This window comes from Dama dama, chromosome 3 (assembly GCF_033118175.1).
Source record: "Dama dama isolate Ldn47 chromosome 3, ASM3311817v1, whole genome shotgun sequence".
NCBI lineage: Eukaryota > Metazoa > Chordata > Mammalia > Artiodactyla > Cervidae > Dama > Dama dama.
In genome coordinates, this window is record NC_083683.1 from 34,831,357 (window position 1) to 34,847,468 (window position 16,112).

The following is a 16,112-nucleotide window of genomic DNA, read 5'->3' on the forward strand; positions in this document are numbered from 1 at the left end:
ACTCCAGTATTCTTGCGTGCAGAATCCCACGGACAGAGGAGCCTGAAGGGCTACAGTCCCTAGGGTTGCGAAGAGTTGGACACGACTGAAGTGACTTAGCATGCATGCTTACAAATATTAGAAGTTTACCATTATCATTATTATCATCTGGGAATTAAGAAACAGTCCTATCCTATTTTGAACTGGGAAATTTAACAAGAAAATGCATTTCAAGAACTTAAAGGCAAAACCGTTTACAGTAATGCTCACTTTCCTTGGTTTTTGAAACATCATACTCCTGATACTCTTTTCTTGGGCTGTTCCTTGAAACACTCTATTTCATTAGACATTTCTATGCCTCAGAGATCAGCCTTCCAATCACTTCTATTGCTTCAATATCCATGACCCACAAACTCTTATTATCTATCCAGTGTCTCTCATGATTTCCTATCCACAGATATCCTTTTGGAATATGCATGTTCCACAAGAAAAGCCACTGCAACGAGAAGCCCACGTAATGCTACTAAAGAGTAGACCATACTCACTGCAACTAGAGAAGGCCCGCATGGCAATGAAGATGCGGTGTAGCCAAAAATAAACTTGAAAAACTATTTTATAAAAATTCAAACTCAAAAAAAAAAAAGACTGACTTATGTATACCTTCCCATAGTATCCCAGAGTATTCTTATATCTGAATGTATCCCGAGTATCCTATTATCTTATATTATCTTTGTAATTGACAGTGAATATGGCTAAGAAGCAGAACAGTATGCCCACTGTATCCTTAGTATTTCGCATGCTATAAGTACTCAGTAAAACTGAATGACTGGCGAAGGGGAAAAACAAATTGCCAAAGCAACTCATATCCATATTCTACTTCAAGTAACCTACTGGCTGGAAAGGTCCATTAACAATGTATTCAAGTTGTCCCTGAATATTCATTGGAAAAACTGATGCTGAAGCTCCAGTACTTTGGCCACCTGATGCAAAGAGCTGACTCACTGGAAAAGACCCTGATGCTGGCAAAGATTGAGAGCAGAGAAGGAGGTGACAGAGGCTGAGATAATTGGATGGCATCACTGACTCAATGGACACGAGCTTGAGCAAATTCTGGGAGATAGTGAAGGACAGGGAAGCCTGACATGCTGCATTCCATGGTGTTGCAAAGAGTCAGACATGACTTAGTGACTGAACAGGTTGTCTGTGTGTGTGCCTACGAATAAAGATAGTAGTCTAGGACATGAATAGACAAGACAGTTCTGATTAGCTTAAAGTGAGTGGTATCAGTGATGAGAAGCTGATGAATATACAGGCTAGACAAAGAACAACAGCCTAGAAAAAGACACACACAGACATCTCCCTAAGCAATTCTATTACTGTACAGATAGGTAGGATCCTTCATGATAAGAAATCTGTAAGTCTGTTATGTTTCACTGAGTCAACTAAACAGATAATTTGCTGAGAGCTTATCCTTCACTTTTGTTGTTATTTAGTCAGTAAGTCATGTACAACTCTACAGTAACCCCATAGACTTCAGCGTACCACGCTCCTCTGTCCATGGGATTTTCTAGGCAAGAATACTGGAATAGGTTGCCATTTCCTTCTCGAGTTCAGTTCAGTTGCTCAGCCATGTCCAACTCTTTGCCACCACATGAACTGCAGCACACCAGGCCTCCCTGACCATCACCAACTCCCAGAGTTTACCCACACTCATGTCCATTGACTCAGTGATGCCACCCAACCATCTCATCCTCTGTCGTCCCCTTCTCCTCCTGCCCTCAATCTTTCCCAGCATCAGGGTCTTTTCCAGTGAGTCAGTTCTTCCCATCAGGTGGCCAAAGTATTGGAGTTTCAGCTTCAACATCAGTCCTTCCAATGAACACCCAGGACTGATCTCCTTAGGATGGACTGGTTGGATCTCCTTGCAGTCCAAGGGACTCTCAAGAGTCTTCTCCAACACCACAGTTCAAAAGCATCAATTCTTCTGTGCTCAGCTTTCTTTATAGTCCAACTCTCACACCCATACATGATTACTAGAAAAACCATAGCCTTGACTAGAGATGGACCTTTGTTGGCAAAGTAATGTCTCTGCTTTTTAATATGCTGTCTAGGTTGGTCATAACTTTCCTTCCAAGGAGTAAGTGTCTTTTAATTTCATGGCTGCAATCACCATCTGCAGTGATTTTGGAGCCCAAAAAAATAAAGTCAGCCACTGTTTCCCCATCTATTTGCCATGAACTGATGGGACCGGATGCCATGATCTTAGTTTTCTGAATGTTGAGCTTTAAGCCAACTTTTTCACTCTCCTCTTTCACTTTCATCAAGAGGCTCTTTAATTCTTCTTCACTTTTTGCTGTAAGAGTGGTGTCATCTGCATATCTGAGATTATTGATATTTCTCCTGGCAATCTTGATTCCAGCTTGTGCTTCTTCCAGCCCAGCATTTCTCATGATGTACTCTGCATAGAAGTTAAATAAGCAGGGTGACAATATACAGCCTTGACATACTCCTTTTCCTATTTGGAACCAGTCTGTTGTTCCATGTCCAGTTCTAACTGTTGCTTCCTGACCTGCATATAGGTTTCTCAAGAGGCAGGTCAGGTCATCTGGTATTTCCATCTCTTCCAGAATTTTCCTCAGTTTGTTGTGATCCACACAGTCAAAGGCTTTGGCATAGTCAATAAAGCAAAAATAGATGTTTTTCTGGAACTCTTTTGCTTTTTCAATGATCCAGGGATGTTGGCAATTTGATCTCTGGTTCCTCTGACTTTTCTAAATCCAACTTGAATACCTGGAAGTTCACGGTTCATGTATTGCTAAAGCCCAGCTTGGAGAATTTTGAGCATTACTTTGCTAGTGTGTGAGATGAGTGCAATTGTGCGGTAGTTTGAGCATTCTTTGGCATTCCCTTTCTTTGGGACTGGAATGAAAACTGACCTTTTCCAGTCCTGTGGCCACCGCTGAGTTTTCCAAATTTGCTGACATACTGAGGATCCTCCAAACCCACATCTCCTGCGTTGGCAGGTGGATTCTTTACCACTAAGCCACCATTCATCACCTTTCAGCATCAATCTACACTTTTTTCACTGCAAAAACTATATAGGTATTAATAGCTCAGTTTTACATTACTTCCAAACTATCTAATAAAATATATATATCAAGAATGGGAATTCAGGACTTCACTAGAGATCCAGAGGTTAAGACTCCATGCTTCCAAAGCAGGGGTCATGTGTTTGATCCTTGGTAGGGGAACCAAAATCCCACATGTCCTGTGGCACAGCCGAAAATAAATACATAAATAATAGGAACATTTTTCCTTATATATCAGTCTATGATGAATTCTTTTTAAATATCAACATTACCTCATAATCAATGTCATCTACTTATATTTATAACCATCTGTTTCCAAGAGAATGACGGACAAAATAAGATTATCTGGACATAATACAACATTGACCTTATAAAGGACACAAAAAGCTTCTGGGCATCAGGAATGGGACAACTAATACATGTAGACACCAAATTTTTCACTAAGTCAGTGACAGTGGAGGCAAAAAAAGAAAACATACTATTTTCTAAAAGGAAATATAAATTTATCTGTAAAAATATAATTTTTTCTCAAACTATAGTGAACATTAAATTATTTTATAAGTAACAAGTATAAGAGGTAATAATAAACTATGCTTGTACAAAAGATGACACATTATGATTTAATATATGAACTGATTTACAAAATGGTGACATTAACACTCTTTAAGAACCTCTATATTACATAAAGTGAGGTATGCCTGAAAATAAAAAATTTGATTATTATTGAATATATCATTAAATATTAATTTCCAAGTCTAGTACTAATATAAATATAAATTTTTCCCCAAATTATGACAAATAAGAAAATCAGTTGTTTTTTGAATGTTTGATTTTTTCATGTCAATATTCCAGACTTAATCATCAACTTTATGTAAAGAATTCTTAACATCTGCAGAAAAAGATACCTCCATATATAAAGAATTAATGTCTAGGTCATATTCATTCACTAGAACTTCTGATCCATTGTATTTTAAAGACGGGATGACAACATCAGCTATGATATAAAACCTTAGAAATACATAAAGATCAATTTCCACAAATACATAAAAATTGGTATCATTACTAAAAATGATAGAAACTATAAACAGGTAGTGTTTTTTAGTAACTTGAACAGTTAATTGTCAATGGAAAAATGTGCCTCACTTGTTCATTAACTTTCTTCTCTTTCTCCAACTCTTTTTCCATGTCCTCCAATTCTCTATCTTTTTGTTCCAACTGCTTTTCAAGTTGGCGAATTTCATCACGTAAAAACCGAGTGTCACGCCCACCTGTAGCGTGCTGTGCCATCTGAAAGTAATAAACCAAAAGTAAAAATTAATTCTATTACATTTGGAGAGTCAAATGAATCAACAGCAAACAAATTATTATTTCAACTTTTAAATTTTATTATAATCAGCACCAGGTGTTTAAAATCAAGTTGCTTAAGAACCATTTTTATTAAGAGTATTTAGGCTTTAGTTCACAGACAACCCTTTAAGCTCTTCCTAAGCCACCCAGAGCTACAAAGAACTGTTAATCACTCAGACTCTGTTATAGCCGAGCCACAGGCATCAGGGTAAACTACAAAGGCATATAATGGTCTATGCAATGAACTATTTAGGCTTTCCCTGAGTATCAGAGCTCTGAAACAACGCCAGAATCCACCTGAGCCTCCACCCTAGTCACTGACCCACGGAGCTTTTAAGCAGCCCTTCCCCTCATATCACTGACTCATATTTACACCAGTGCTATCTAAAAGGACTTCCTAGGATAATGGAAATGTTCTCTGCACTGCCCAATACAATAGCCACTATATACATGTGTCTACTGGGAACTTGAAATGCAACTAGTGCAGGTAATGAACTGAATTCTTAATTTAAGTTGTAATTAATTTACACAGTAATTAATTTAAAGGCTAACAGCCACACATAGCTAGTGCTATTATATTAGACATCCAGACTTAGATTACCTTTAAAATCTTGCAGCAGACTAAATACCTTTTGCTTCATATTCCAGTTACTTTGGGTCATGGTCAAAAACACCAAAAATCCTCTGGTCCTCTAATCTGTCTCTAAGTCATCTCCCTGCCATTCAGTTCTGTTATTCTTCTATGTTAACCAAATTTTTCACTCTTTACCTCCCTCAAAAAGCTTTACATTATGCTCTCAAAGAAAATCTTCTTCCAAGATAAACTGGTATTTTACTTCCCTAGCCTTTCCACTGACTTATCCTTTCTATCTTCTTGCTTTAGCTATAGCTTGGCTCTTTTAGTACACTACTTCATTTGGAACTTTTTCAGATTGGAAATGCTTATTCTTTCACATCTCATATAATTAGAGGTTAAGAAAAGGTGTTGATTTACCCCAAACTATAATTTCTAGGCTATCATTCCTCTGCCATCCTGTAAAAACTCCTCCTGCTGCTTTGAATCTCACATGATAGCCAGCTTTCTTATCATTACCTATTCATGGTAGTAGCAAACTACCAACTTCCCAGTCATTCCTTCACAAAATTCACTGAGAAATTTTGGCACATGACTCACGGTCTTCCATCAAAAGTCCCCATGCAATTTCTACACATATGTAACTTTTATTCCGGACTTTCTTTTTTTAAACTCTCTTCTTGTCTGCATTATAGCCTCATACTCCCATCCCCACACCAGGACTTTGTCCAAGCAGAAACATTCTCCAATTATTCACAAAAACATCTGCCCTTTTACCTCACAAGACCCTTTAATCCCGTGACTCCTCTTCTCCTTAATCTCTCCCTAACATCCCAATCTTGATTTCCTTGTCTATTTAGCTTTTTATAATCACTGCTTCAACCAATATCTTCAACTGCCCTATTCTTCTATCCTGTAGCAGTTGCCCTGCTAAACACCAGCACAGACCTGATCTGACTCCGTTAACTCACTTGTGCTTGCGCTTAGTTGCTCAGTCGTGTCTGACTCTTCGTGACCCTTTGGACTATAGCCAACCAGGCTCCTCAGTTCGTGGGATTTTCCCAGCAAGAATACCAGAGTGGGCTGCAGCCCACTTTTTCTTGCCGGGAAAATCCGACAAACTGAGGATCAAACCCGCGTCTCCCACATCTCCTGCATTGCAGGCAGATTCCTTACCCACGGAGTCATTGGGGAAGCTCTCATAATTCAGTTAACAAGTACTTATTGAGAATGGTATTTCCCTAGAAGCTGGATATACAATAAGGAATAAAAAATAAAACCATCTGAATCCATAGAGCTAGTATGTGAAAGAACCAAGATCCGAACATTCCAGATCCTGAAATCTCCAGTTCATTCTCCATATACTTTAGGTTTTATCCGACTTCCTTAAAATTTGACTACACATCTCCCACTCTTATTTTTAGCAGATGACCTCTTCATCCTCTCAAATTCCAGGCACTAAACCTACCAACATGGAAAGCTTCTGTAAACATCCATTCTTCCTTCCTTCCAAGTACAAAGGATAAAGGTCCTTCCTCTTTATAAAGACTAATCCATTTGTATCACATTCTTTCCAATAATCTCCATAATTTCAATGTATTCAGTTTCTTCACTGAAAATTTATGTTCACATTTTGGCTCTTGGCTTTCTCAGAAAGCTCCTCTTCTCCTATACCTTTCTGTCACTGTTCTTCAAATTCCAACATGCCTCACTGCACCTCAGTAATAGTAATCTCCCTGTATATTAATCTAGACTGTAAGCTCCATGAGGTTACTCAACATTTTTATTTTGTTCACAATTAGATGTGCAATCCTTAATAGAATTTAAGGTACATAAATAGGCATATAAAATATATACTGAACAAGTAATTATAAACACAGTATCATTCCACTGATTTTCCAGCCAAATATAATGAAAAAATTTGAAAATAATAATTGAAAATGATAATATTTATGACAATTACACCCTAAGGAATACAAAAGAACATACCTCTAGTTCATTTTCCAGTTTCATTACTTTAGTTTTTAATTGATTTTCTATTAAAAAAGACAAATGTTTGAACTGGTTAGATTTATCTCAAAACAAACTTTTAAATAAATTTCAATAAAATAATAAAACTAATTTTTAAACTCTATCAGATTTATAATAAGCTAACACAAGAGAAAATAACTATTTTGTACATTTTCCATGAAACAGGAGTTCTAGAAAAACCTTTTGAAATAAACTATGCAAATATTATAGACTCTATATTAAAGTTGATTCTCTATTGCTTAGTGAATAAATGGAATCCACTCTTTAACACCACAGTAATCCTTTCTCCAAGGCACTTACCAAATTTTGCTTGTTCTTCTCCAGCTTTTTCAACTTCTTCCAAAGCTAGCTCTACTTCTTGGGCTTTCATCTTAACATTAAAAAAAGTTATTTCAGTATGCCTTTACATCAGAACATAAGCACTAAAAATAATTTAGTTCTATTTACTATCCTACTACTTAGGGCCTGCAATGCCTGGCACAAGGAGACATTCTGCAAATATTTGCTGAATGAATAGGTGAATTTCTTAAGGTTATAATTTCTAGATTCCTAAAAGTTTGAAACATCTTTGATTCCTCTTCTTCCCTCAAGTCTTATTTCAAGCATTGCAACTTCCCCTTTGTAATGTTTTCAACTATCTCTTTTTTCTACTTTAATTTTCACTATTCCACTCCATAATTTTATGTCTAACTTCTTACATAATGTTATGTCTAAACCACTTCAATTCTCTTCAATTTGTCATTTAACATAACTAATTTAACCTTCTGGAGGCAACTGTATAGCTCAAAAACCTTTAATGGCTTCTAACTGTTGAGCATAAGATATGCCTTTAAGGCCCTGGACAGCCTATTCCAAACTATATCCAACATCTGTTTCTTCTACAACCTGCTATAAACTTTCTGCACTTGTCTCCTCAAATGTAAAGAATATGCATATTTTCTATCCCCAGTTTTTATTTACAGTAACATTCAGTTCTAGAGGGCTTCTCCTGTGGCTTAGCTGGCAAAGAATCCACCTGCAATGCAGGAGACCTGGGTTCAATCCCTGGGCTGGGAAGATTCCCTGGAGAAGGACTTTCACTTTCACTTTTCACTTTCAGCTCTAGAGGACTTCCTAGATGGCACTAACAATAAACAACCTGCCTGCCAATGCAGGAGGCATAAAAGATGCGGGTCGGGAAGATCCCCTGGAGGTGGTCAGGGAAACCCACTCCAGTATTCTTGCCTGGAGAATCCCATGCACAGAGGAGCCTGGCAGGCTACATTCCATGGGGTCACAAAGAGTCGGACATGACTGAAGTGACTTAGCACCTATGCACACCAGTGCTAGAATCTCGTTAACACTTTACCACTGCCTCCACTTACTCAACAGTCTTTGACCTTTATAAGGTAAGAGAGTGAGTGAACGTCGTTCAGTCGTGTCTGACTCTTTGCTCCAGGCCAGAATACTGGAGTGGGTAGCCGTTTCCTTTTCCAGGGGATCTTCCCAACCCAGGGATCGAGTCCAGGTCTTCTGCATTACAGGCAGCTTCTTTACCAGCTGAGCCACCAGGAAAGCCCTTATAAGGTATTCTCACATCTAAATCGCTTTCTCCTCTAACAAATCCCTACAGTGGTTGGCTACTCTAACAAATTATAACATAATTAACGTAAGACAGGCTTCCCTGATAGCTCAGTTGATAAAGAATCTGCCTGCAATGCAGGAGACCCTGGTTCGATTCCTGGGTTGGGAAGATCCACTGGAAAAGGGATAGGCTACCCACTCCAGTATTCTTGAGCTTCCCTTGTGGCTCAGCTGGTAAAGAACTGCCTACCACGTGGGAGATGGGGGTTCAATCCCTGGGTTGGAAAGATCCCCTGGAGAAGGGAAAGGCTACCCATTCCAGTATTCTGGCCTGGAGAATTCCATGGACTATAGTCCACGGGGTCACAGAGTCAAACTGGACTGAGTGACTTTCACTCACTAACATAAGACATCCCTATGCTTTTTAAAACACAACCATTCTGTTTCCCCTACACATTCTTTTAGGAACTTTGGCTGCCATTTAGATTTTACAAAGTCATTTAGAGATTAACTTATCTAAGAAGAGATTCTTAAGCTTTCTCTAATAGTTAAAGCTATTAGTACTGCATACAAACCTTCATTAGTGATTGAGTAATTCTAAAAAGGTGTATCATATTTTCTTGACTTTCACTTTTTAGTTCATTTACTTCCACCTAAGTAAAGAGAAAAGCAACAATTTCCTATTTTATAATCCTTAAGCAAAATATAAGAATTCTTTCAGTTGTACCATTCAGTGATTTCAGGGACAATTTAAATTAATCATAGTTGTGTGTATGTATCTATGCTTTCTTTATCAATTAAGTACCTTGGATAAGGAAATCAATAAATTATCTGCCAATTCTTCTTGACGAGGCAGCTCATCTGGGTCAACCTTTCTTATTTCTTTCCAGTTTATATTAGGTGGCATCTTGAATTCTTTCACTGTGCTTTACCTTCAGTAACAAAACAAGTGGGTATTAGCATTTACAAGGTTAAGTAGCATTGCTGTTTTTACAGTAATTTAAAGTTGTTACAGATCACATTGTTACAACTCTCTAGGGTGTTTGCAAAGAGCTATTTATTGCTCCTTAATTGTGTAACAGATATGTCGATTAAACAGTCTGTATGAAAAGTACATCAGTTGCAACAAATCACATTTTATCGGTCAAATAATTTACGAAGGCTTCCACGCTTAAACTAAGTCTAAGTCAGAACTAAGACTCAGTCCCGCTCCTCCACGCTCCCCTGCCACCAGGGCGCTCGAACACCTAATAGCGCCAAGCGCGGGGGTGCTTGGAAGGCTAAAATTGAGCCCTGATTCTGAGAAACAAGAGCTAGGATTTTAAAAAAAAGCGAGGAAATAAATATACGATTGAAACGTGTAGTTGGGCCTGGGAAATGAGGGCTGCAGCGAAGGGAAAGCAAACCGATTGCGGACAGGAGGCTAAGGAACGGGGAAACTGAGCTGTCGTCTATCTGGGCCCCGAAGGTTAAAGAACCTGCGTGGGAAGAGACTCTCGGTTTGCGCTCACCAGGATCCACCTACCTACACCAAACCTGGCAACCAGCGGCGGCCTCTCAGCTACCTTGCCCACTCGGCCCGGCCCAGCCGCCAAACCTGACCGCTCTCCAGCGCCGTTCCAGTCGGACACTGGATCCCGCCAACTGGTCCCAAGCGAGTAATAGCGACGGCGGCTGCTAGGCGACACCATTCCCCACCCTCGCCGAGGCCGCAACAAGAGCCCGGATGCTAGCGATGCCTACATTTCACGACCGTGGGTGATGCTTTACGTTCAGATTCCCCCGCGAGTTCCCTGCACTGTGTGTTAAGGACGAAGTGAAGGCGTGAGATGAGGACTCCAAATCCCAAAATGCAGTTCTGCTTGGAGGCCGGGACTTTTAGGACGTTGATGTCTCTGAGAAGTGGAGGTAGGCCGTTCCCGGCGTGCAGTGCGGGAAGCTGCGGCGGTACCGAGGTGCGGGGGAACCGCCCGGAGGCGGGAGGCGCAGCGGCCGAGGCGTGTCTGCGCTGGTGACCTGAGAGAGACCCAACATGACTGTACCTTCGGTGGCGTCGCTCGCCGGACCGCTCTTCCCGAGGTTTCTCTAAGTCAACCCCGGGTGGAACTGCTCCCAGGTGACGTCAGGTATTGGTTAGTGGCTGGGGAGGAGTTGATGTGGGCGGTCCCGGGGGAGAGACGCTCCTGCCTTTGGGGCTGAGGGGCCCAGCCAGAATCTGAAGAGGTGGGAAGACGCCGCCCTCTCCTTGGGCGTTCGCTGGCGACGCCCTGGGTGGTGCCTTCTGTAAGAAGGCAGAAGTTTTAGCTTCTTCGATTTCACCGTCTGTCTCTGCACAGTGGAGTTGGGGGCCGCGAGCTTGGTTGGGGGCGAGTGAGGATTTGGGAAGAGGACACCACATTCTCCGCCTGGGCCGCCTTACCTGTAGCCCCATTATCTTCGCGGGTTGACGGACTTGAAGGTTGAGCGAAGGTTCCAGAGAGGTTAGAACTTGCCCAGGCCACTGCTAGGGGGTAGAAAGAGAAGTCACCTCTGTACTCACCAGCCCTGTTGGTGTTACTTGCTTGGTGACCAAGGGTGGCTTTCCCTGACAGCTGCCTTCTTAAACGCTTGCAGCTTTGCTTTTTGCAAGTTTTGCCCATCGGGCTGCTCTCAACCATTCTGGAATGTGAATACACCGCTAGGAAAACTTTCTCAAGCTGTAGACTCGAAATCTAAAATACATTTTCAACTGTTTGGACTAGTGCCTCCATCTTTTTTAAATTTTAAGCACTTTCTTTCATTTGCTAACTCTGATTGTTACCGAAGTTTACTTTTGAAAATAATTTCTTTCCAAGCCGTTCAGTAAAAAATAAAAAACATAATTTTGTGATCCATTTAGAGACATTCATCGGATTTGTAGTAATGATCATTTTGTGTAGTCCTTTACTGAAAGATGGAATGTCAAACACTGTTGGTTAACCCGTTTTTGACTATGCCCTATATCCCCATAAATTATTTATCTTAAAAATGAAAGTTTGTACCCATTGATAGATCTGTTCTTTGTTTCTGTCAGTTTGCTTTTTTTAGATCCCACATATAAAGATCACAGTTGTTTTTCTTTATCTCTCTGACATTTCACTTAGTGTAATGTCATCATGTTCCATCCATGTTGTCATGATGTCATAAATGGTAAGATTTCTTTTTGTGTGTGTCTGAGTAATATTGCATTGTGTGTCCATACTATTAATACATTTTCTTTATCCTTTCATCCATGCATTTATACTTAGGTTGTTTCCATGGATTGGCTATTGTGAGTAACGCTGAATGACTATCTCTTCAAAAGTGATTTAGTTTTCTTCAAATATATACCCAGAAGTGGAACTGCTGGATAGTATGGTAGTTCTGTTTTTAAGTTTTTGATGAGCCTGTATCATTGTTTTCTATGATGGTTTCATCAGTTTGCATTCCCACCAGCCATACACAAGTGTTCCCTTTTCTCTACATTTTTGCCACCAATACTTATCTCTTGTCTTTTTGATGATAGTCATCCTTACCAGGTGTGAAGTAATTGATACTCTGATTGTAGTTTTGATTTGCACTTCCCTGACCTTGCGTGATTATGAGCACCTTTTCATGTACCTGTTGGCCATTATATGTCTTTGGAAGAAGTTCCTGTGCCATTTTTGAATCAGGTTTTGTTTTTTTGTGATTGAGTTGTATGAGTTTTTATTTTGAATATTAACCTGTTTTCATATCTATTTTTGCAAATAGATTCTCCCATTCCATGGATTTCATTTGTTATGTGAAAATGTTTTAGTTTGACATAGGACCGTTTATTTATTTTTATTTTGTTTTTGTTGTGCTTTAGTTCCAAATCCAAAAAAATCACTGCCAGGACCAATGTCAGGGAGCTTATCCCCTATTTCTACTGGAAGAATTATGGTTGTCAGTTGTACGTTCAATTCTTTAATCCATTTTGAGTTGATTTTTGTGAGTGAAGTAAAACAGGGGTTAGTTTCATTCTTTTGCTTGTGGTTCTGTTTTCTCAAAACCATTTGTTAAAGAGACTATTCTTTCCCCATTGTATATTCTTGATTCTTTTATTTCTGGCCTCCTGAATCTGTTCTATTAATCTGTGTGTTTGTTTTTATGCTAGTTGCAAACTGTTTGGATTACCATAGCTTATTCCTTATTTCATTTAATCTTCATAGTAATTCAGTGAAGTAGCTGCTTATATTGTTCTCATTTTCCAACTAAGTTAAGAAATCAAGGCTTGGAGAGTTTAAGAACTCTGCTCAGACTTGAATAGTATGATTGCACACGAATCTTTCTGGTTAAAGGATATGTTTATAACTGATACATGGCTTTCTCTTGCATGCTGGAGACCAGTGCTTGTAAAGTGCTTGTTCCTCTGTCTTGCTGTCTATATTAAAATATGTATTCTGATTATGTAACTTTGTTTACTCAAGAATTTGAATTAAATATTCTTCATGTTCAGTGTTTTCAATTCATAATTTAGCAGGGGGAGGCAGAGAGGAAAGCTGGTGTTTTTGGAGCACATATGTCATTTACTGTGCTTAAAACTACATACTTACTTTTGTAGTAGTCATCTGTTATTATTACTGCAGCACCTTATTTTTGTTCTTGTTTTTTCATTCATTACGACTATTATTTTCTATTTATTTATTATTTTTGTTCTGTCTGTTTTAGTCTTCTACCTTTACCTCTCCTCGCTTTCTTATTCACATTTAAGGTACCTGGCCTAATAGTAAGTTTTATTTTCATTTTTCAAAACTGAATGAGTACAGGTTCAGAGAACCTAAGTAATTTTGTAATAATTAATGACACTAAAGTTATAACCCAGATCTCAATAGCAGTACTGATTAAATGCAAAATCTTGCTTAAATTTTATAACTGTTATTGTTGTTCAGTCTCTTAAGTCATGTATTGACTCTGTGACCCCATGAACTACAGCATGCCTGGCTTCCCTGTCCCTCACTATCTCCCAGCGTTTGCTCAAACTCATGTCCATTGAGTTGATGATGCCAACCAACCATCTCATCCTCTGTCACCTCCTTCTCCTCCTGCCCTCAATCTTTCCCAGCATCAGGGTCTTTTCCAGCGAGTCAGCTGTTCACATCAGGTGGCTAAAGTATTGGAGCTTCAACTTTAGCATCAATCTTCCCATGAATAATCAGGGTTGGTTTCCTTTAGGATTGACTGATTTGATCTCCTTGCTATCCAAGGGACTCTCAAAGAGTCTTCTTCAGCACCACAGTTAGAAAGCATTAAATCTTCGATCCTCAACCTCCTTTATGGTCCAACTCTCACATCTGTACATGACTACTGGAAAGATCATAGCTTTGACTCTTTGGACCTTTCTAGGCAAAGTAATGTCTCTACTTTTTTATGTACTTTACTCATTCTAACAGTATCTTAGGGCTTTTTCACTCTGCTAGACACTGGGGATGCAGTAGGAAATGAGTTAACTAAGATCTAGGCTCTAATGCACTGTAGTATGTTTGTACCTAACTGTGGACAAAGAAATTTAACTTAGGTTCTAGTTCAGTCACTCCCTATGTATAATTTTGAGGAAAATCCCTAAAACCCACTATTATTCTTCATGCAGTTTTCTAAATCACTCAGTTTTCACCAAGAGAAGGGATTTATCTGACAATTTTATAAGTGGCTTTACTATAGGAGCACTTGCCTAAATCTGCCTTCTTTCATCTTTTTGGTTTTATGAGCAGTTTTATCTTCCCAGAATCACTTCACAAGAAAGACTTGCCTTTTATAATTGCTACTTCTGTTCTCTGTACCAACCAACCTACATTCTAGATGTAATTCCCATCCCTTTTATGCTGCCTTATCAAGAAAATGAATTGTAACTTACTTTTCCAGTTTCTAACATAAAGCATGGTGTTGAAAAATTTAGTCTTTACTGTGTACAGAAAGTGTTTTGTTTTGCCTTGCACACATGAAGAGGAATCAGTGTGCAGCAAGCAAACACTTGTCTTCTCTCAGCATGAGGAGACTGGAAAGATTAGTAGGAGTCAGTGTGAATACAGACCATGCAACCCAAAGTTTTATTTTTGAAGAAGATATAATCATGAAATTATTGAGCTGAGAAGACGTTCCTTTCCAGGCTAATACTCCCAGATTTCATATAATATAACTATTTCATAAAATAGTCCTATAGATTTTTTTTTCCCCATGATTTTATTGTTGGGGTATTAGGAAGAATGAGCACTCAGTACAATTTTGAAGGAATTACATTGTTTTCTATGTTCATAATGTGCTTATGAATGGTCGGTTGCATTTGGACTCTTTGCATATAGTGACCCCTCATTTGGTAAGCCAATCAGTCTTTCCATGCACTCACACTGTGCATCTGTGTGAATATGCTTTTGTGCCTAGGAAAAGAACTGGAAGTTCCCTTTGGTCTGTTTGTGCTGCCAACAGAATACCGTAGATTCGGTAATTTATAAGCAATAGGAATTTCTCACAATTCTGAAGACCGAGAAGTCCAAAATCGAGGCATAGCAGATTCAGTATCTAGTGAGGATGTGTTTCATAGCAGGCATCTTGTCACAGTGTCCTCACATGGCAGAAGGGGTATGGGATCTCTCAGATCCATTAATAGGATTATTGCCCTTGTAATAATATAAAGCTTCACCCTTATAACCTGATCACCTCTCCAAGGCCCCCTCCTCCAAATAACATCGGGCATTAGGATTTAACATGTATTTGTGAGTGGGGGAGACGCACAAACATCCAGTCTATAGCACTCCTACAACTAACATTCAGCAGCGATGTGTTGCAGTAAAGTGAATCTTGTTGCCCTCTCTCTGTGTCCTTATGGAACTCCTCTGTTTGCCCTAACCTCTGCCCTTGCAGGTGGCTCTTTTGGACAAAACCCAAGATAACTCCAGAACTGAGCTCGGGACATACATGAGAAGTAGCTCTCCTCCCTTTCTCTCATAATATGCTTCCTTAGTGAATCTTCAAAAATTCTATTGCCTTGACCCTTTATAACCTCTCCCACATTGTTTCTGGGTTTACCTTGCTTGATAGTAAAAAAAAAAAAAAAAAAATGCAGTAAGCAAGAACTTGAAAAGTGCTTGTGCATTCGGACATACCATCTGGCTCTCTTGACAGTACCATTTATAGAAGTTCAGGTTAACCTGTTGAAGAATATGGCCACAAGAGGTAGAAAGGACTAAATGCTCTTAGCTACATTTAATGCTTGATTTGCCTAATTTAAAGTTGCATTTATAATTTTAGTATTTTCATTTTTATTCAGGGACTTAAGATGCCTGACTTAACAAGCAAAACTTTCTCAAAATTTAAACAACTTCTATAAAGCTAATAAACTATACTTAAAACTATGGCAACTCCCTTGGCCTTATAAAAATCTCAATATTTGTAAACTTGGCTATAAATTCTTATACTTTCAACTAAAAGTCTTAAATCCATAAATTGCATGGTCAATAATTTAATATTATGTATGTTATGTATTTTGCATAATATTGTATTTTACAGTTTTGAAG

The 16,112-nt window shown here is 39.0% G+C and overlaps 2 protein-coding genes across 9 annotated transcripts in view; one reads left to right on the top strand and one right to left on the bottom strand.

Moving 5' to 3' along the window:
- The window catches only part of CEP290 (centrosomal protein 290), an 89,023-nt gene extending 78,719 nt beyond the window's left edge, over positions 1–10,304 (bottom strand). For 3 of the 5 annotated variants that reach the window (XM_061125469.1, XM_061125488.1, XM_061125479.1), the window contains exons 1-6: positions 10,109–10,304; positions 9,389–9,515; positions 9,159–9,236; positions 7,321–7,390; positions 6,979–7,025; positions 4,212–4,355 (exon numbers count right to left, since the gene is read on the bottom strand). In XM_061125469.1, the coding sequence (XP_060981452.1) occupies positions 4,212–4,355; positions 6,979–7,025; positions 7,321–7,390; positions 9,159–9,236; positions 9,389–9,490 (441 nt within the window). In that variant the 5' untranslated portion in view covers positions 9,491–9,515; positions 10,109–10,304. The remainder of the gene's footprint in view (positions 1–4,211; positions 4,356–6,978; positions 7,026–7,320; positions 7,391–9,158; positions 9,237–9,388; positions 9,516–10,108) is intronic. The other 2 variants (XM_061125460.1, XM_061125452.1) reach the window with 1 other exon arrangement.
- A 204-nt stretch (positions 10,305–10,508) lies between these two features.
- The window catches only part of TMTC3 (transmembrane O-mannosyltransferase targeting cadherins 3), a 59,802-nt gene continuing 54,198 nt past the window's right edge, over positions 10,509–16,112 (top strand). The window contains exon 1 of one of the 4 annotated variants that reach the window (XM_061125542.1): positions 10,509–10,709. The gene's annotated coding sequence lies outside the window, so the exon portion shown is untranslated. Of the gene's footprint in view, positions 10,710–10,907; positions 11,064–16,112 lie in introns of those variants that run through there. The other 3 variants (XM_061125524.1, XM_061125533.1, XM_061125514.1) reach the window with 3 other exon arrangements.